This window comes from Salvelinus fontinalis, chromosome 18 (assembly GCF_029448725.1).
Source record: "Salvelinus fontinalis isolate EN_2023a chromosome 18, ASM2944872v1, whole genome shotgun sequence".
NCBI classification, from domain to species: Eukaryota; Metazoa; Chordata; class Actinopteri; order Salmoniformes; family Salmonidae; genus Salvelinus; species Salvelinus fontinalis.
The window spans coordinates 25,449,152-25,470,293 of NC_074682.1; the positions used below are offsets into that span (position 1 = coordinate 25,449,152).

Here is a 21,142-nt window from a genome sequence, read left to right on the forward strand (position 1 = left end):
TCCCATCGCCTGGTGTAGGATTTCGATGGGGTTAAAATAGTGGAATGTGGTGGTGTTTTTTAAATAAGTCTAGGGTCAATAGTTAGTAGGGTCATTTTTCATTTCGTTTTTCACATTTTTGTATCACAAAGTGTAATGGATTGTATTATCCGGTCCAGTTGGTGGCGATAATGTAACATTATATTAAATGCCAACCGCCGTTAAGCACCGAATAATATGAAGAAGTCAGTGGACGAGGGACCGGGAAGCTTTAGCCACAGCTAGCTAGCCAGTCAGCTAAGACTAACACCCTGATACAAACATGCTTGCTGATAGTCCATTTTTAAATCTACGAAATAGATTTAAGAAAGACGCTGAACTTCTCATGCAAAGGGTTTCAGCAGGTGACAGCAATGAAAAGAGTAAGTCAACGGTATACTTTATCCATGAACATTCCTTCGTTTGCTGCCCTCAGTTGCTAGCACAAAGAACTGAATTTCAAAAATAGTAAACGTATCAATGAATGAGACGTAAATAACTTATTTGGTATGTGTCGTTGCTTATCATTCAATTTCTTATTGCTATTAATATAAAGTTAACTAGCTAGCTTGCTAAATTTGAGGCTCTACGCCTCTACAGAACTGTAAGGAAAATCCTATAGTTAACGTCAGCTAACGTTAATGATTGTCTCGAATGTAACGTTAGCTACATTTCTGCCTGCATTTATTTTACAGCTGGCACATGAAGTATGGGCTGATATAGCCATCAAACAGGAGGTGCAGTAGGCAGATTTGACAACAGAACACTTGTCTTAACTTTTGGGCTTAAACTGGGCAGTATGCCACTGATTGTTGATTGTTTTCAAACGCTGTGTCAGCACTGCAGCAACACGATAGTTTCAGACTATACTTATGTACTGGAGACTTAACCCAGTGTCTCCCTAAACCGATATGCCTTAAGTGATCGATTCAGACTTAGGAAATGTACACCTTTCCTAAGCGCTTCTCAGTAGTTGGTATTCAGACTTACCTTCTTCTTCTTTAAGATTTTATGTCATACTACACCTATTGGTGTATTGCCGCCCCCTACTGTACGGGGTATTGAAGCAAAAAATATTCCATTGCAGGAAGAGGGGGTTGACCCGACAATATACAAAAAAATTATCAAAATCCATGACACCCCTTCAACCACAGTTCACATCACATCCCTAAACAGTCTCAGGTGCCTGTGAGGATGGAGCATTCATCATCAGGATTACTTGTAATGCCTCTGTAAAATCGCTGAGTTCCCTAAAAAAACGTAGCCGTACTCACAATGATGCCTATTTCCGATGTCCTCTTTGTTTGCGCTGTGTAGTTAATAACCAATGCAATTAAAGTCCACCTTAACATGCAACATGTCAGGATCCCTCTGTTGACAAGGAATATTATCTAATGTCTCTACTCCTACTACCATTAGTTCTTCAACTTCACTCCTTTCTTCCATTCTTCTCACCGCCTCCACATAGTAGACATGCGGGAAAGCCCTTATACTTACCACCTCAGTCTTCTTCACCCTAACATGCTCCACGACCACAATTGCAGCATTTAGGCTCAGCTGGCATGCGATACCTCTCCCGTCTACATACAGTTGATACATTACCAAATATTTTGCATTTATAACACTGCATGGGTTTGGGCACGAAGGCTCTCACAGGGTATCTCATAAAACCCAAATACATGTGAGAAGGAAGAGACTTCATCAAAAAACTATAGAATGGACCATGCGGGTCAGTCGGTGTGCAACAACCACTTGATGCAATTCTTCACGTATATCCTTTGCTTTTACTTCTAGTGCCACCCCAGAGAAAACACCCTTGATAGGCGCCCTGCTTCGAAGATTCACATGCGACACAATCCAATCTGATATTTTCTTGAGGCCCAGAGTACACTCCTTCTGTCTCATAGATACACAAAAAATGTAAATAATTACTCTGATCAACAACCTGTTTATAGATACTTCAATCGGATCTCACAGGTAACAACATTGATCTAAAACCCTTACTCCGACTGAAAAATAATCATAACTAGGTTTGGATTTACTAGATTCCACTACCACTTTACTTCTCTTATTTCCTTTTGCATTCGCCACTGTAATCTAATCCTCACTCTCATCTCCAGTCGACAAGCCATCGGATTCAAACAAACATTAACTTCTGCCAATTTCCTGCTGCTCCCAGTATTGTTCCCTTCTTCCCTCTTCATACTTACCTTATGCAAGTGTGTAACGGGATTTGCAGGTGTGGGTCCCTTGCTTGTGCTGAATAAATGTAATTAAACTCTCGTGGAGTTTTTATTCAGTAGTGTTTTAAGTACATTTATCTAAAGCCATCCATTTCAATTTGGTGTACCTTTTTTAATTAGAATTTTCTCGACAGACTCCGTAGAATATATGGAGAGAACGGTTCAGAATATTAGGGATCAATGAAAGAAAGCCATGTAAATACACACATATTGGTCTCCTTTTCAGCACCAATTGGTAGATTGAAAAATACTCTCTTGTATATTTTTTGGAGAGCCTTTACGCACAAAATATATTGGTGAATCAAACATAGTTGTTTGATTCATCCTGAAAGTTGCCATGTTCAATTGTTTAATCCAGGAAATATTGGACGGTGAGGAAAGTGTACAATAGGGGTTGAACAGTAGTCCTATAAAGCTACCCTAACAATCCTCACTAATCATGGAACTGTGATGACAACGATCCAGTCGTCATGAATAGTGCTCCAGGTTTAAACTGCTACATATGGTCTGCGTTCCATAATGTTTCAAATAGGCTACATGCCCCAAATGATTTCACAACTTGTAATACGTTAGTCTATGATCTACTTTTGCTCGCGATCATCAGGAACAACCACAGGAACGTGACAGGAAAGAAAGGTCAATTATGTAATGGAATTATGGAAACTAACACTAAAGTCAGTGACATTTATAAATGTATGTGGTTATAACTGACGGTGGCTACCGATAGTGGCTAATATTTAACACGATACAAAAATACAGTGAAAAGTCTTGGCATATAATTAAAACATTCTAGAAGTCATAAGTCAACTCGGTAGGTTTGCCACTATACTGTCATTTGTGCATGGCTAAAGAAACCAAAAAGTTCTCGGGCAAAAAAAAAAGAAGAAAAAGAAAACAGACATAAACAAAAAAAGTTCTGGGACACTGTAAAGTCCATGGAGAATGAGAGCACCTCTTCCCAGCTGCTCACTGCACTGAGGCTAGGAAACACTGTCACCACCGATAAATCTATGATGATCGAGAATTTCAATAAGCATTTTTCTACGGCTGGCCATGCTTTCCACCTGGCTACCCTTACCCCGGTCAACAGCTCTGCACCCCCAACAGCAACTTGCCCAAGCCTCCCCATTTCTCCTTCACCCAATCCAGATTGCAGCTCTATCAGAACATCAGCTAAATCTGGACCCCTACAAATCAGCTGAGCTAGAAAATCTGGACCCTTTCTTTCTAAAAATGATCTGCCACAATTGTTGCAACCCCTATTACTAGCCTGTTCAAGCTCTCTTTCGTATCGTCTGAGATCCCTAAAGATTGGAAAGCTGCCGCGGTCATCCCCCTCTTCAAAGGGGGAGACACTCTAGACACAAACTGTTATAGACCTTTATCCATCCTGCCCTGCCTTTCTCTAAAGTCTTCAAAAGCCAAGTTAACAAACAGATCACCGACGACTTCAAATCCCACCGTACCTTCTCCGCTGTGCAATCTGGTTTCCGAGCTGGTCATGGGTGCACCTCAGCCACGCTCAAGGTCCTAAATGATATCATAACCGCCATTGATAAAATACAATACTGTGCAGCCGTCTTCATCGACCTGGCCAAGGCTTTCGACTCTGTCAATCACCCTATTCTTATTGTCAGACTCAATAGCCTTGGTTTCTCAAATGACTGCCTCGCCTGGTTCACAAACTACTTCTCAGAGTCCAGTGTGTCAAATCGGAGGGCCTGTTGTCCGGACCTCTGGCAGTCTCTGTGGGGGTGCCACAGGGTTCAATTCTCGGGCCAACTCTTTTCTCTGTATACGTCAATGATGTCGCTCTTGCTGCTGTTGATTCTCTGATCCATCTCTATGCAGACGACACCATTCTGTATACTTCTGGCCCTTCTTTGGACATTGTGTTAACAAACCTCCAGACGAGCTTCAGTGCCATACAACACTCCTTCCGTGGCCTCCAACTGCTCTTAAATGCAAATAAAACTAAAAGCATGCTCTTCAACTGATCGCTGCCTGTTCCTGCCCGCCCGTCTAGCATCACTACTCTGGACGGCTCTGACTTAGAATATGTGGACAACTACAAATACCTAGGTGTTTGACTAGACTGTAAACTCTCCTTCCAGACTCACATTAAGCATCTCTAATCCAAAGCTGAATCTAGATTTAATTTCTTATTTCGCAACAAAGCATCCTTCACTCATGCTGCCAAACATACCTTAACACTGACTATCCTACCCATCCTTGACTTCGGCGATGTCATTTACAAAATGGCCTCCAACACTCTACTCAGCAAACTGGATGTAGTCTATCACAGTGCCATCTGTTTTGTCACCAAAGCCCCATATACTACCCACCACTGTGACCTGTATGCTCTCGTTGGCTGGCCCTCACTTCATATTCATTGCCAAACCCACTGGCTCCAGGTCATCTATAAGTCTTTGCTAGGTGAAGCCCCTCATCTCAGCTGACTGGTCTCCATAGCAGCACCCACCCATAGCATGTGCTCCAGCAGCTATATTTCACTGGGTATCTCCAAAGCCAACTCTCAATTGGCTGCCTTTCCTTCCAGTTCTCTGCTGCCAGTGACTGGAAAGAATTGCAAAAATCACTGAAGCTGGAGACTCATATCTTCCTTACTAACTTTAAGCATCAGCTGTCAGAGCAGCTTATCGATCATTGCACCTGTACACAGCCCATCTGTAAATAGCCCACCCAACTACCTCATCCCCATATTGTTGTTTATTTTTTGCTCCTTTGCACCCCAGTATCTCTACTTGCACATGCATCTTCTGCACATCTTCTGCACATGTGAAGGTCGAGAGCCTTGCATCCTCCGAAACACGACCCCGCCAAGCCGCACTGCTTCTTGACACACTGCTTGCTTAACCCGGAAGCCAGCCGGACCAATGTGTCGGAGGAAACACCGTACCCTTGCGACAAAAGTTAGCATGCATGCGCCCGGCCGCCACAAGGAGTCGCTAGAAAGCAAAGGGTCAAGGATAAACCGTCCCCTAACCAGAACGATGCTGGGCCAATTGTGTGCCGCCTCATGGGTGTCGCTGCCGGCTGTGACAGATGGGATCGAACCCGGATCTGTAGTGATGCTTCTCCCACTTGGGAGGCCCGTAGCATGCTATTCTCATTCTTAAGTTCATGGTAAGAATATGCGTAGGGAGAAAAGTGCAAAGGGAATTACGTTCCATTTACTGTATGTGCGCCTAACTCGTCGGAGTGCCCCCCTAAAAGAAACAGCAGACTCATCATTGGCTGGCTGGATGATCCAGTCCAGGCTATTCTTTTACGCTGACAATATTTTTTGCTAAATTATTAATGTGAAATATTTACTCCTTTTTTATACTATTAAATTACCTTTTAAATTGCTATTTTAATTGTCTAGTAATCTGACAGCTGCAGCTTGGTGGGTCTGATTTCAACTAGAGTACATTTTTGTAAATTAGAGATGAATAAATAGGCTTTTTAAAAAGTATGTTTATAGCATGAGGGGCAGTTTAATACTGAAATGTATTGAACCTTAAAAGGTGCGGCGGATTGTGCAACTTCTGTTCTCATATTCTGGTGTAAATTCTATCAGGTTTCATAGCCTCTTTGTACAGTTTTGTCTTGTTGCATTAGTGGTGATCAGGTCTTTGGCAGGCAGACAATATTCAGTATTTAACTCAATGATGCGGATTAGTAGGCTGTAGCCTAGGCTATCATCATACATAGGCCTAGCTAGATTGTGTAGCGCCCTTCAACAAATCCCAAAACAAAATGTGTGGGAGCAAATAATCACACACGGTCTCTAGGCCTTTTGTGTTTCTTTTGAAATGAAAAATCTACTCCATTGTGAACAAGTGATGATTTAGGACCAGGCCTACTGCATTCCCAATGACCATGGAATATTGTCTCAAACTTGCAGGTCAAGAAGAGAAAGATTCCAAACCACTTCCTCGGATCAACCGCCATTCCATCTTCTGGATTGTGGCTTCTGTTGGATTGACTTACTATTTCGACTTCATCCACGTCATCACGGAGAATGGCGATATCAGAAGGTGTTGTAATGATGAAAAAACCTTTTGTACTCAAACTAATCCAGCTAAATTGAAGATAAAAGGGGACAAGTGTGTGTGTGTATAGGTCTTTGCAGTAGGTCATCTGTGATTAGTAATCAAAAGGGGTCGTCAGCCTGGATCCAGAATGGATAATTTTATTTTATTGTATTCTTGAATTGCTCCTATTGAAGTGAATTCCACTGGCCAGAAAATAACTAACATTCTGTTTGGTCTTAGGTTACTAAAGGGTAGATTGGTCACTGTAATTGGAAAAGTACCAAATATTGTGCGTATTTGTTCCTTTTTGGTTAGGCAGGTTTTTATTCATGCAGGATTATCTATTATCTGCTTGCAGAAAAGTATTTATGATGGCATTTCATGAAAGAACCAAACCACAAGTTCCTGTCATATATTTGCTGCTTATGTCTTTGTTTTGTATTGTTTTCCAGCTGGTGGTTCAATGTTGGTGTGATACTGCTTGGAATATGCCTAACTTTGGCCATGTTTTGCATTGTATACCTGGAGTGGTTTAAGGGAATACAGCACTATGATCATGAGTACCCTGCTATTCCCCCTATCACCACAGCAGCCTTCCTCGCTGCGTCATGCAGGTAATACATGGATACATGGTAACACATTCATAGACGCTAACTACAGCGCCTTCAGAAAGTATTCATGCCCCTTGACTTTTTCCACATGTTGTTACAGCCTAAATTGAAAATGTATTAAATTAAGATTGTGTGTCACTGGCCTAGACACAATACCCTATATTGTTAAAGTGGAATTTTTGTTGTTGACATTTTTACAAATGAATACAAAAGGGAAAGCTGAAATGTCTTTAGTCAATAAGCATTCAACCCTGAATAAATTCAGGAGAAAAATGTATAAGTTAACATGATTTTTGAATGACTACCTCGTCTATGTACCCCACACATAGAATTATCTGTAAGATCCCTCAGTCGAGAAGTGAATTTCAAACACTGATTCAACCACAAAGATCAGGGAGGTTTTCCAATGCCTCGCTAAGAAGAGCACCTATTGGTAGATGGGTAAAAATAATAATAAAGCAGACATTGAATATCCCTTTGAGCATGGTAAAGTTATTAATTACACTTTGGATGGTGTATCAATACACCCAGTCACTGTAAAGATACAGGCATCGTCCCTAACTCAGTTGCCAGAGAGGAATGTATCAGGGATTTCACAATGAGGCCAATGGGGATTTTAAAACAGTTACAGAGTTTAATGGCTGTGATAGGAGAAAACTGAGGATGGATCAACAACATTGTAGTTACATCACAATACTATCTTAAATGACAGAGTGAAAAGATGGAAGCCTGTACAGAATAAAATATTCCAAAACTTGCATCCTGTTTGCAAAATGCCACTAAAGTAAAACTGTCAAAAATGTGGCAAAGAAATTAGCTTCATGTTCTGAATACAAAGCGTTAGGTTTGGGGCAAATCCAATACAACACATCACTGAGTACCACTTCATATTTTCAAGCATGGTGGTGGCTGCATCATGTTATGGGAATGCTTTTCATCTGCAAAGACTAGGGAGTTTTTTTGGGGGGGATAAAAAGAAACAGAATAGAGCTAAGCACAGGCAAATCCTAGAAAACCTGGTTCAGTCTGATTTCCAAGAGACACTGGCAGACATTCACCTTCCAGCAGGACAACCTAAAACACAAGGCCAAATATACGCTGGAGTTGCTTACCAAAATGACAATGAATGCTCCTTTGTGGCCTAAAAAAATCTAATGCAAGACTTGAGAATGGCTGTCAGTAAATGTTAGAATCACTTTTTTCAGAGAATACAGTTGTGAGTCTTTCTGGATAAGTCTCGAAGAGCTTGAATAATTTTTTTTAAATAATAATGTGCGAATATTGTACAATCCAGGTGTGCAAAGCTCTTAGACTTATCCAGAAAGACTCACAGCTGTAATCGCTGCCAAAAGTGATTCTAACATTTATTGATTGACTCAGGGGTGTGAACACTTAGAAATTAGATATTTCTGTATTTCATTTTCAAAAAAATTCAAAAAACATGTTTCATTTTGTCATTATAGTAAAATACTTTGTCACCTGGTAAAATAAGACATCTGGGGTTTTGTGTGTAGATGGGCGAGAAAAAAAATCAATTTAATAAATATTTTTATTCTAGCTGTAACATAATTCTTAATAGCCACTACTCTTAAACCTTTGGATGCAGTCTACCATAGCGGCCTTTGCTTTATCACAAGTGATGTTTTAATACGCATCACTGCATTCCATATCAAAAGGTTGGCCAGTCCTCTTTAAAATCCCGTAGATCACTTCATTGCTGCCTTTTTTGTTTACACCGCCCTACAAGCTTCCGACTTACCTAACTTCATTGTTAAATTGTAAGAGCATGAAATACAAAACCCGTTCACAGGGTTGGTTAACTCTTTCTCTAGTCTCCACTGACTCTTTCTCTAGTCTCCACTGAACTAGGTAAATCTGGTTTTAGTTTAAACACTCCACATTTTTGGAATCACAAGGGCAGTTTAAAACCCTGATGAGAAATGAGTTCACCGAGGTGTGCAATTGTTTTGATTGACTTTAATAATTTGTTTTATGATGGCTGTGATGTTTGGTTTTTATTTTATGTCCTCAACACACCATTGAAAATAAGTCAAGGGGTATGGATACTTTCTGAAAGCACTGTACCTTTAACGCCTATTGACAATAGTATCTTCTGGCCGGTGGAGTTTTGTTAAGACCCCCGGCGCTCGTTCTGAACATTAAAACACATTGCTTGAGGTACGGTTTTGGAAACATAAAGAACGTAACTTTCATGTCAGTGATAAATCATTTTCAAAAAACAAAAGGTTACGTTACACACCTTTTAATAGGTTGAGGGATAGTGTTCCCGCACGGCAATATCTCCAGGTTACAGCGCTTGTTTACGGAAGACAAACAGAAGACATCGGCGGCTGCCTGTGCTAATGAGCTATCTAGGGTGCTCCGAACACCTGTGAGCGTAACTGTGGAGGAAGTGTAGTTCATCAACTGGAGGCACACAGCTTGTGGATCTGTGTAAAGCTGCTACAGAAAGTGTATCTTTTTTATTTGGAAGATTCTTTCTCATTGATATGTAAGATAAAGGGGCATATGCAAACAATGATTATTGACGCTTCTAAACGTTAAAACACAGCGCTGGAATTGTAGCTCACACGCAGCCAACTGTGGGTGACGCTAACCGCTGAAAACCCTACTGATAATAAGGGTTTTAGAGTTAATATCTAGCTAATTACACAATGCTTTCGGTTAGTAAGTTGTAAGCCTATTTTACAATCTCTCCAATGCAGAATGATCTTGATCTCAAGCACATTTGTTTTTTCTTCTCCCCAGTTTTAATATAGCACTGTGGCCTGTGTGGTCATTCCTCACCCCCGTCCTCCTGTTTACCCAGTCCATGGGAGTTGTTATGCTCATATCAATGCTTGGGTGAGATGTTAAGGTAAGATGCCAACATTTAAATAAAGATGCTCTTATGAACCAACAATATAGATTGTGTAAGAATTGTTATTATAAACAATATTGTTCGTTGTTAAATCCCAATACCTTCTATCTCTCCATAATGCAAATCCAGATGGAATAAAACATGTTTGAATCCTATGAATCTCAATGTAGTTTTATTATGTAAGAATTGGTATTGTTAGTATTTGTTAATTCCAATACTTATCCCTAATTTCAAAATTATATTATTATACTGAACAAAAATATAAACGCAACATGTAAAGTGTTGGTCCCATGTTTCATGAGCTGAAATAAAAGATCCCATACATTTTCCATATGCAATAAAAGCTTATTTCTCAAATGTTGTGCACATATTTGGTTATATCTCAGTTAGTGAGCATTTCTCCTTTGCCAAGATAATCCATCCATCTGACATCAAGAAGCTGATTAAACAGCATGATCATTACACAGGTGCACCTTGTGCTAGTGACAATAAAAGGCCACTAAAATATGAAGTTTTGTCACAACACAATGTCTCGTTTTGATTTTGAGGGAGTGTGCAATTGGCATGCTGACTGCAGGAATGTCCACCAGAGAATGTAATGTTAATTTCTTTACTATACTTTATTTTAAAGAATTTGGCAGTACTTCTAACCGGCCCCACAACTGCAGACCACATGTAACCATGCCAGCCCAGGACCTCCACATCCGGCCTCTTCACCTGCGGGATTGTCTGAGACCAGCCACCTAGACAACTAATGAAACTGTGGAGTATTTATTTTTGTAATAAAGCCCTTGTGTGGGGAAAACTCATTCTGATTGGGTGGGACCTGGCTCCTAAAGTGTGTGGGCCGATGCCCTCCCAGGCCCACCCGTAGCTGCACCCCTGCTCAGTTGTGAAATCCATTGATTAGGGACAAATTCATTTCAATTGAATGATTTCCTTATATGAACTGTAACTCAGTAAAATCGTTGAATTTGTACCATGTTGCGTTCATATGTTTGTTCAGAGAGCTTAAGAATCAATAATAACTTAAGTACCTACTTCGGAATGCAGTTATTTTTGTTTATTTTACAGTACTAAAGCCTCAACATAAAGTGAATGACTACAGTTTGACTGATTTAAAAAAAATGTTTTTTTACATGCATATATATTTAATTCATTAACAAAGCATTTTAAGTGCTTTAATAGTTTTTGTATATGTTTTTGAATAAATGTTTGGTTTTCTTGGTGATTCAGAAAGCTTTTGTGCTATGAACAGTGTAAATGTGTCTGCTTAAATTCTGTAAAATATTTTTACAACTTTTTGTTATATAAGTGCATTGTTGCTAATGTCAACCTTGTTTTCCTCTATTGTTGGCAAAAAGACTAACCTTCAAAGTCATTGATATGAATTAAAGTCTCTTTCTTTGGTAACATTGTGTTTATAATGGGTCTGAACAAACTTCTTTCCCACCAGTGATGTTTCCACCAATTTTTTTTACCTTTATTTAACTAGTCAAGTCAGTTAAGAACAAATTATTTTTTTCAATGACGGCCTAGGAACAGTGGGTTAACTGCCTTGTTCACGGGCAGAATGACAGATTGGTATCTTGTCAGCTCTGGGATTCAAACTTGCAACCTTTCGGTTACTAGCCCAACGCTCTAACCACTAGGCTACCCTGCTACCCTGCCGCCTTTTTATCATTAAAAATCAGTGCGTGTCAAGGTAGTGCACACAAAATGTACTTTGACGCCTAAGTTTTCATATAGGCTTACTGAACAAACATCTAAAGTTCAATGTGTTTCCATTGCATTTTCAAATCAAGCGATAGTTTTGTCACACAAATGTGCGTTAAATTGCAAATGTGCCTCCTGGCACATGCGATCTAACCAACAGTTAGCATATACAGTGTGGGTAGGCTAGTCTACATGATGAGATTATTATGGATAAAAGCAATAATATTTTTATTTGTCGAACTGCAGTCAAGCATCGATCATCATGTCACCAGAATAAGACCCTCGGAATGGAGCATCAAGATCACCAAGTACTTTCACCACCCAGTGAAGTTCAACAGAATTAATTTAATCTGAAGCCTAATAAACAGCCTGGTTTTCCGAGTCGTAGTGGGACTCCAAGTTTACTTTGATATGATGGCTATTATATCAATAATTAGTTGTAATACATTTTACAGACAAAAATAACCCACCATGTCGAAATAACAAATTATTAATGAGTTTATGAAATTCCGTCACAGCTGTCCAGGTTTGTGTTTGTTATACGGTATAACTTTACTCGTATAAAAACTGGATGGAAACGTGTTTTTTAATGTACAACTATTGTTGGCCTTCAATCGAAAACACTCAAACGTCAATCCAAGGGAAACAAAAATTGGAGAAATAAGCTTTTTCTGCATATGTGTAACGGATGTGAAATAGCTAGCTAGTCAGCGGGTATGCGCTAGGAGCGTTTCAATCAGTTACGTCACTTGCTCTGAAACCTAGATGTAGTGTTGGCCCTTGCTCTGCAAGGGCTGCGGCTTTTGTGGAGCGATGGGTAACGATGCTTCGTGGGCGACCGTTGTTGATGCGTGCAGAGGGTCCCTGGTGCGCGCCCGTGTCGGGGCGAGGGGATGGTTTAAAGTTATACTGTTACATTGATGCTGTTGACCCGGATCACTGGTTGCTGCGGAAAAGGAGGAGGTTGAAAGGGGGGTGAGTGTAACGGATGTGAAATGGCTAGCTAGTCAGCGGGTACGCGCTAGTAGCGTTTCAATCAGTTACGTCACTTGCTCTGAAACCTAGATGTAGTGTTGCCCCTTGCTCTGCAAGGGCCGCGGCTTTTGTGGAGCGATGGGTAACGATGCTTCGTGGGCGACCGTTGTTGATGTATGCAGAAGGTCCCTGGTTCGCGCCCGTGTCGGGGTGAGGGGACGGTTTAAAGTTATACTGTTACATATGGAAAATGTTTCTGAACATTTAGATTCGATTGGAAGCAGTCATTTTGCTCATTGTTCATATCGCCAAACTATTCATATTGCCAAACTATTTTGTTGGGCATGCATGGTGGGGTTCCAACTTCCCTTTCGTCATTGTATGCCAACAATATTAAACCAAAGATTAGGGATATATATACCACTAGGTTCCCTGATGATCCTTTAGGATAATATAAGGTTAAAAAAGGAACTTTTAAAGGGAAACTGCACCATTTTTCAACTTCATATTCATCTCCAGCACCACCCCAACATCAACATACTGTATGTGAAAATGGTGTCTTTCTATTTGTACTAAAAAATATAGAGGAAGATCAGTGTTTCCAATTATGTGCATTGTGGTTTTGACCAATTGTGAGTAGGCATTACCTACTAATTGTCTACTAATTGGTTGTTGATGTATGAACTCAGCAAAAAAGAAACATACTCTCACTGTCAACTGTGTTTATTTTCAGCAAACTTAACATGTGTAAATATTTATATGAACTTAACAAGATTCAACAACTGAGACATAAAATGAACAAATTCCACAGACATGTGACTAACAGAAATTGAATAATGTGTCCCTGAACAAAGGGGGGGTCAAAATCAAAAGTAACAGTCAGTATCTGGTGTGGCCACCAGCTGCATTAAGTACTGCAGTGCATCTCCTCATGAACTGCACCAGATTTGCCAGTTCTTGCTGTGAGATGTTACCCCGCTCTTCCACCAAGGCACCTGCAAGTTCCCAGACATTTCTGGGAGGAATGGCCCTAGCCCTCACCCTCCGATCCAACAGGACCCATACATGCTCAATAGGATTGAGATGGCCATGACAGAACACACATTCCTGTCTTGCAGGAATTCACACACAGGACGAGCAGTATGGCTGGTGGCATTGTCATGCTGGAGGGTCATGTCAGGATGAGCATTGTGACATTGTCACGTTCCTGACCTATTTCTGTTAGTTTGTTGTATGTGTTAGTTGGTCAGGACGTGAGTTTGGGTGGGCATTCTATGTTTTCTGTTTCTATGTTGGTTTAAGGGTTGCCTGGTATGGCTCTTAATTAGAGGTAGGTGTTTGTCGTTCCTCTAATTGAGAGTCATATTTAGGTAGGTTGTTTCACAGTGTTCGTTGTGGGTGGTTGTCTCCTGTGTCAGTGTTTGTCGCACCATACGGGACTGTTCGGTTTGTTTTTGTACATCGTCATTTTGTGTAGTCTATTTTCCCTGTTCGTGCGTTCTTCGTGTTTAATGTAAGTTCGTCGTCCAGGTCTGTCTTCTCCGTTTGTTGTTTTGTTAGTTTATAGTCAAGTTCGTGTTTTCGTCTTTTCTGTAAATAAATATGTCATCACAACCCGCTGTGCCTTGGTTCCATCACTACTCCTCCTTTTCGGTTGAAGAGGAGGAGGACCACCGTAACAGAACCACCCACCAATCCAGAATCAAGCAGCGGTGTAATCGGAGGAAGGGACAGCGCAAGAAGGAGGAATGGACTTGGGACGATGTTTTGGAAGGTAAAGGTTGCTACACGTGGGAGGAGATCCTGGCTGGAATGGATCGCCTCCCATGGGAACAGCTGGAGGCACTGAGGAGAGCAGAGGCAACCGGAGAAGGGAACCGGGGTTATGAGGGGACGTGTCTAGCACGGAAGCCCGAAAAGCCCGTGAGTACCACCCAAAAATTTCTTGGGGGTGGCTAAGAGGTAGTGGGCCAAAGGCAGGTAGGAGACCTGCGCCCACTTCCCAGGCTAACCGTGGAGAGCGGGAGTACGGGCAGACACCGTGTTACGCAGTAGAGCGCACGGTGTCTCCTGTACATGTGCATAACCCGGTGCGGGTTATTCCACCTCCCCGCACTGGTAGGGCTAGATTGAGCATTGAGCCAAGTGCCATGAAGCCGGCTCTACATATCTGGCCACCAGTACGTCTCCTTGGGCCGGCTTACATGGCACCAGCCTTACGCATGGTGTCCCCGGTTCGCCTACATAGCCCGGTGCGGGTTATTCCACCTCCCCGCACTGGTCGGGCGACGGGGAGCATTCAGCCAGGTAAGGTTGGGCAGGCTCGGTGTTCAAGGGAACCAATACGCCTGCACGGTCCGGTATTTCCGGCGCTACCTCCCCGCCCCAGCCCAGTACCACCAGTGCCTACACCACGCACCAGGCTTCCAGTGCGTTTCCAGAGCCCTGTTCCTCCTCCACGCACTCTCTCTATGGTGCGTGTCTCCAGTCCGGTGCCTCCAGTTCCGGCACCACGCACTAAGCCACCTGTGCGTCTCCAGAGCCCTGTACACACTGTTCCTTCTCCCCGTACTGGTCATGATGTGCGTGCACTCAGCCCGGTGCCACCAGTGCCGGTACCACGCACCAGGCATATAGTACGCTTTGAGAGTCCAGTGTGCCCTGTCCCTACTCCCCGCACTAGGCTTGAAGTGCGTGTCTCCAGTCCGGTGCCTCCAGTTCCGGCACCACGCACCAGGCCTACAGTGCGTCTCAGCCGGCCAGAGTCTGCCGTCTGCCCAACGGCGCCTGAACTGTCCGTCTGCCAAGCGCCACATGAACTGCCCGTCTGCCATGAGCCTAAAGAGCCTTCCGCCAGACAGGAGCAGCCAAAGCCTTCCGCCAGACAGGATCAGTCTGAGCCATCCGTCTCCGCAGCGCCATCTGAGCCATCCGTCTCCGCAGCGCCATCTGAGCCATCCGTCTCCGCAGCGCCATCTGAGCCATCCGTCTCCCCAGCGCCATCTGAGCCATCCGTCTCCCCAGCGCCATCTGAGCCATCCGTCTCCCCAGCGCCGTCTGAGCCATCCGTCTGTCCCGAGCCATTAGAGCCGCCTGTCTGTCCCGAGCCGTCAGAGCCGTTAGTCAGTCAGGAGCCGCTAGAGCCATTCGTCAGTCAGGATCTGCCAGAGCCGCCAACCAGACAGGATCTGCCAGAGCCGCCAACCAGACAGGATCTGCCAGGGCCGCCAACCAGACAGGATCTGCCAGAGCCGCCAACCAGACAGGATCTGCCAGAGCCGCCAACCAGACAGGATCTGCCAGAGCCGCCAACCAGACAGGATCTGCCAGAGCAGCCAGTGAGCCATGAGCGTCCAGAGCCGTCAGCCAGCCATGAGCGTCCAGAGCCGTCAGCCAGCCCCTCAGTCCAGAGCCGTCAGCCAGCCATGAGCGTCCAGAGCCGTCAGCCAGCCATGAGCGTCCAGAGCCGTCAGCCAGTCATGAGTGTCCAGAGCCGTCAGCCAGCCATGAGCGTCCAGAGCCGTCAGCCAGTCATGAGCTGTCCCTCAGCCCAGAGCGGCTATTTATCCAGAACTGCCCCTCAGTCCAGAGCTGTCTCTCTGTCCGGAGCTGCCTTTCAGTCCGGAGTTGCCCCTCTATCATGAGCTACCTCTCTATCCTGAGCTACCTCTCTATCCTGAGCTATCCCTCTGTCCTGAGCTATCCCTCTGTCCTGAGCTATCCCTCTATCCCGGTGCTGCCCCTTGTCTCGATGTTACCCAAAGGATTAAGTGGGTGTAATATGAGGGTGGTCATTTGTAGGGGGAGATGTAAGCTGGGATTGACTATGGTGGGGTGGGGACCTCGCCCTGAGCCTGTGCCACCACCGTGGTCAGATGCCCACCCAGACCCTCCCCTAGACTTTGTGCTGGTGCGCCCGGAGTTCGCACCTTAAGGGGGGGGGGGGGGTTATGTCACGTTCCTGACCTATTTCTGTTAGTTTGTTGTATGTGTTAGTTGGTCAGGACGTGAGTTTGGGTGGGCATTCTATGTTTTCTGTTTCTATGTTGTTTAAGGGTTGCCTGGTATGGCTCTTAATTAGAGGCAGGTGTTTGGCGTTCCTCTAATTGAGAGTCATATTTAGGTAGGTTGTTTCACAGTGTTCGTTGTGGGTGGTTGTCTCCTGTGTCAGTGTTTGTCGCACCATACGGGACTGTTCGGTTTGTTTTTGTACATCGTCATTTTGTGTAGTCTATTTTCCCTGTTCGTGCGTTCTTCGTGTTTAATGTAAGTTCGTCGTCCAGGTCTGTCTTCTCCGTTTGTTGTTTTGTTAGTTTATAGTCAAGTTCGTGTTTTCGTCTTTTCTGTAAATAAATATGTCATCACAACCCGCTGCGCCTTGGTTCCATCACTACTCCTCCTTTTCGGTTGAAGAGGAGGAGGACCACCGTAACAGACATGTTTAATTGAAACAGGTATAGGAGACATTTTTTAAAGATCGACAACATTTTTATCTGTTCGACGGGTGGATTTTTCTTTGGTCGAACTTTCTTCATTGTGACATATGCTAATGGTGTTTATTTTATATAAATGTCGATTGCCGAATGTACGTGGGGCACATGATGTCACGAGTAACTATACAACTCCATTTCACATGTATTTCTAAATTCCTACTGCTTGCAACATAAAACATTTTCAACTATAAAAATAATGTTTCTGCAGGACAAGGATTGTCCTGACTTTCAAGAATGCCTGAATTGCTTCGCCTTGCTTTTTCTGGTTGGCAAGTTTCACCATCCAATTTCAGATCTGAAGGAGAATGGAGAGGAGAGGAACCAGGCTCTGAGGGGTGGCCAGTCCTCTTCTGGCTTTGTTTTTTTCCATTTACCTTTCTGTGTTTTATCATTTTCCTTCAATTCACAAGAAGCTGAATGTCTCAGCGGAGAAAGCAGGCGAGTGAGCGAAACGGCGCCTCTCTGTCTCTGTCTCTGTATGTGTCTCTGTCTCTGTCTCTGTATGTGTAGGCCATTTATCTGATGCTGTCTGGTCAAAAAGAGTAGGACATTTTTGCTGCCCATAGAAGTGAATGCAAGGGAAGCCAGCAAGCATTTGGCCTCCTTTGATTAAAAAAATGAATAAAATAATAGCCAACCAGCGTAGAGCTAAACTTAATGAGGTCAACTTTGAATGGTCCTGACTCACCAAAAAAATGTGTCAACAGAAGCCAGTTTGTATTTCGCTTCCCTCCAATCATATCACATGAGAGCAATACACAATTAACAAAAACAGCTTGAATTGTTGCATCTTGTTGTGTTGTTGTCCTCCGGTGGTAAGCTAGCTTACTAAAAATGGCCTTTTCCTAAATTAGCCATGGATGGAGATAGGGATTTGGACTTGTGCTTTTACTTTATTCTCAGTACTTGCCAATGATTATAATGGCGATTCTGATACAATCATAAATTCATACATTGTGCCACTGGCATGAGAAGAGGGTAGTTCAATATGTAGCTAGATGTAGAACGCTAATGTTAAGTAGCTAACGTTGCCCATGAAAGGAAGTTAGGCTAGCGAGCAAGCATTTTAGCCAGGTAGCCTAGGACAACAAAAAATAAAAGGGTGTATAGTGTGACAGAGTCATAGACCGTTTCATCAACATGAGAGAGAGGAGGATGGCATTGGAGTTTTTGTACAAGTAGGGTGAGTCAACATTTTTTTCTACTTACAAGCACATAAACAGAAATCAGAACTACAAACAGCCACATATTTATCTTACATCGATTGGACTAAATTGTTTTTGTTATCTTTTAGATGTCACTGTATTAGACTAAGAATAGGTGATTTTATGATGTTGAAATATTGAAGTTGAAATGGTGCTGGAGTGTCACGCCCTGGCCTTATTATTCTTTGTTTTCTTTATTATTTTAGTTAGGTCAGGGTGTGACATGGGGAATGTTTATGTTTTTGTTGGTTTTGGGTGTTTATTTGGTAAAGGGGTTATGGGGTGGAGTATATGGTTTTGTGTTGAGTGTATATGTCTAGCGTTGTCTATGTTGGTTAGTTATCTAGGAGAGTCTATGGTTACCTGAATGAGTTCCCAATTAGAGACAGCTGATTTTGGTTGTCTCTGATTGGGAGCCTTATTTAGGGTAGCCATAGGCTCTCATTGGTTGTGGGTAATTGTCTATGTAAGAACGTTTGTAGCCTGTTTGTATGTGCACAACGTTTGTAGCTTCACGGTCGTTTTGTTGTTTTCTTGTTTTGTTAAAGTGTTTTTGTGTCTTGTTCATCTTCGTGGTATAATAAAAGAAGATGGCTTATTTTCCAACTGCTGCATTTTGGTCCATCAATCCGCCACACGATCGTGACAGAATTACCCACCATAGGACCAAGCGGCATGGAAGGCGGCAACAGGACCTACCTACACAGGATCTCTGGAGTTGGGAGGACGAATTGGAAAGAGATGGACCTTGGGATCAACCTGGAGAATATCGCCTCCCTCGTGAAGAGCTGGAGGCAGCGAAAGCCGAGAGGAGGCGATATGAGGAGGCAGCACGGAGACAAGGCTGGAAACCCGTGAGTACACCCCAAAAATTTCTTGGGGGGGGCCTTAAAGGGAGGGTGGCGAAGTCAGGTAGGAAACCTGCGCCTACTCCCTGTACTTACCGTGGAGAGCGGGAGTACGGGCAGACACCGTGTTACGCAGTAGAGCGCACGGTGTCTCCTGTACGCGTGCATAGCCCGGTTCGGTATATTTCAGCTCCACGTATCGGCCGGGCTAGACTGAGCGTTGAGCCATATGTCATGAAGCCGGCCCAACGCATCTGGTCACCAGTGCGTCTCCTCGGGCCGGCGTACATGGCACCAGCCTTACGCATGGTGTCCCCGGTTCGCCTACATAGGCCGGTGCGGGTTATTCCACCTCCCCGCACTGGTCAGGCGACGGGGAGCATAGAACCAGGTAAGGTTGGGCAGGCTCGGCGTTCAAGGGAGCCAGTACGCCTGCACGGTCCGGTATTTCCGGCGCCACATCCCCGCCCCAATCCAGTACCACCAGTGCCTCCTCCGCGCACTAGCTATATGGTGCGTGTCTCCAGCCCTTTACCACCAGTGTCTAAACCACGCACCAAGCCTCCTGTGTGTCCCCAGAGTCCTGTGCGTCCTGTTGCTGCTCCCCGCACTAGCCCTGAGATGCGTGTCCCCAGCCCGGTGCCACCAGTCCCGGCACCACGCACCAGGCCTACAGTGCGCCTCAGCCGGCAGGAGTCTGCCGTCTGCACTGCAATGACTGAACTGCCCGTCTGCCAAGCGCCATCTGAGCCATCCGTCTCCCCAGCGCCATCTGAGCCATCCGTCTCCCCAGCGCCATCTGAGCCATCCGTCTGCAATGAGCCTGCAAATCCGCCCGTCTGCCATGAGCCTGCAAAGCCGCCCGTCTGCCATGAGCCCACTGAGCCGTCCGCCAGACAGGAGCCGCTAGAGCCGCCAGCCAGACAGGAGCCGCTAGAGCCGTCCGTCAGACAGGATCTGCCAGAGCCGCCAACCAGACAGGATCTGCCAGAGCCGCCAACCAGACAGGATCTGCCAGAGCCGCCAACCAGACAGGAGCAGCCAGATCAGTCAGCCAGCCATGAGCAGCCAGATCCGTCAGCTAGCCATGAGCAGCCAGATCCGTCAGCTAGCCATGAGCAGCCAGATCCGTCAGCTAGCCATGAGCAGCCAGATCCGTCAGCTAGCCATGAGCAGCCAGATCCGTCAGCTAGCCATGAGCAGCCAGATCCGTCTGCTAGCCATGAGCAGCCAGATCCGTCAGCTAGCCATGAGCAGCCAGATCCGTCAGCCAGCCATGAGCAGCCAGATCCGTCAGCCAGCCATGAGCAGCCAGATCCGTCAGCCAGCCATGAGCAGCCAGATCAGTTAGCCAGCCATGAGCAGCCAGATCCGTTAGCCAGCCATGAGCAGCCAGATCTGTCAGCCAGCCATGGGCCGTCCCTCAGTCCGGAGCTGCAGTCCCTCAGTCCGGAGCTGCAGTCCCTCAGTCCGGAGCTGCCATTCCTCAGTCCGGAGCTGCCCCTTACCCTGGAGCTGCCCCTTACCCTGGTGCTGCCCCTTACCCTGGTGCTGCCCCTTACCCTGGTGCTGCCCCTTACCCTGGTACTGCCCCTTATCCTGGTACTGCCCCTGACCCTGGTACTGCCCCTTACCCTGGTACTGGTCCTTAGTCCGGAGCTGTCCCTTAGTCCGGAACTCCCCCTTAATGCAATGGGGTTAATGTGGAGGGGGGTCGTTTGGAGGAAGCCTAGGAGGTGGTTAGGTACTGTGGTGACGTGGGGACTACGACCAGAGCCGGAGCCGCCACCGTGGAGGGGAGCCCACCCAGACCCTCCCTTAGACTGTGTATGGTGCGCCCGGAGTTCGCGCCTCAAGGGGGGGGTTATGTCACGCCCTGGCCTTATTATTCTTTGTTTTCTTTATTATTTTAGTTAGGTCAGGGTGTGACATGGGGAATGTTTATGTTTTTGTTGGTTTTGGGTGTTTATTTGGTAAAGGGGTTATGGGGTGGAGTATATGGTTTTGTGTTGAGTGTATATGTCTAGCGTTGTCTATGTTGGTTAGTTATCTAGGAGAGTCTATGGTTACCTGAATGAGTTCCCAATTAGAGACAGCTGATTTCGGTTGTCT

General features: G+C 44.7%; 1 protein-coding gene across 1 annotated transcript; it reads left to right on the forward strand.

Annotated features, from left to right (window-relative positions):
• The first annotated feature begins 205 nt into the window (after positions 1-205).
• Positions 206-11,206, forward strand: LOC129815200 (transmembrane protein 128-like). The gene is made up of 5 exons (XM_055868712.1): positions 206-401; positions 6,172-6,304; positions 6,754-6,915; positions 9,682-9,790; positions 10,425-11,206. The coding sequence occupies exons 1-4, from the start codon at positions 302-304 to the stop codon at positions 9,779-9,781; spliced, it is 495 nt and encodes a 164-aa protein (XP_055724687.1). The 5' UTR covers positions 206-301; the 3' UTR covers positions 9,782-9,790; positions 10,425-11,206.
• The last annotated feature ends 9,936 nt before the right edge of the window (positions 11,207-21,142 follow it).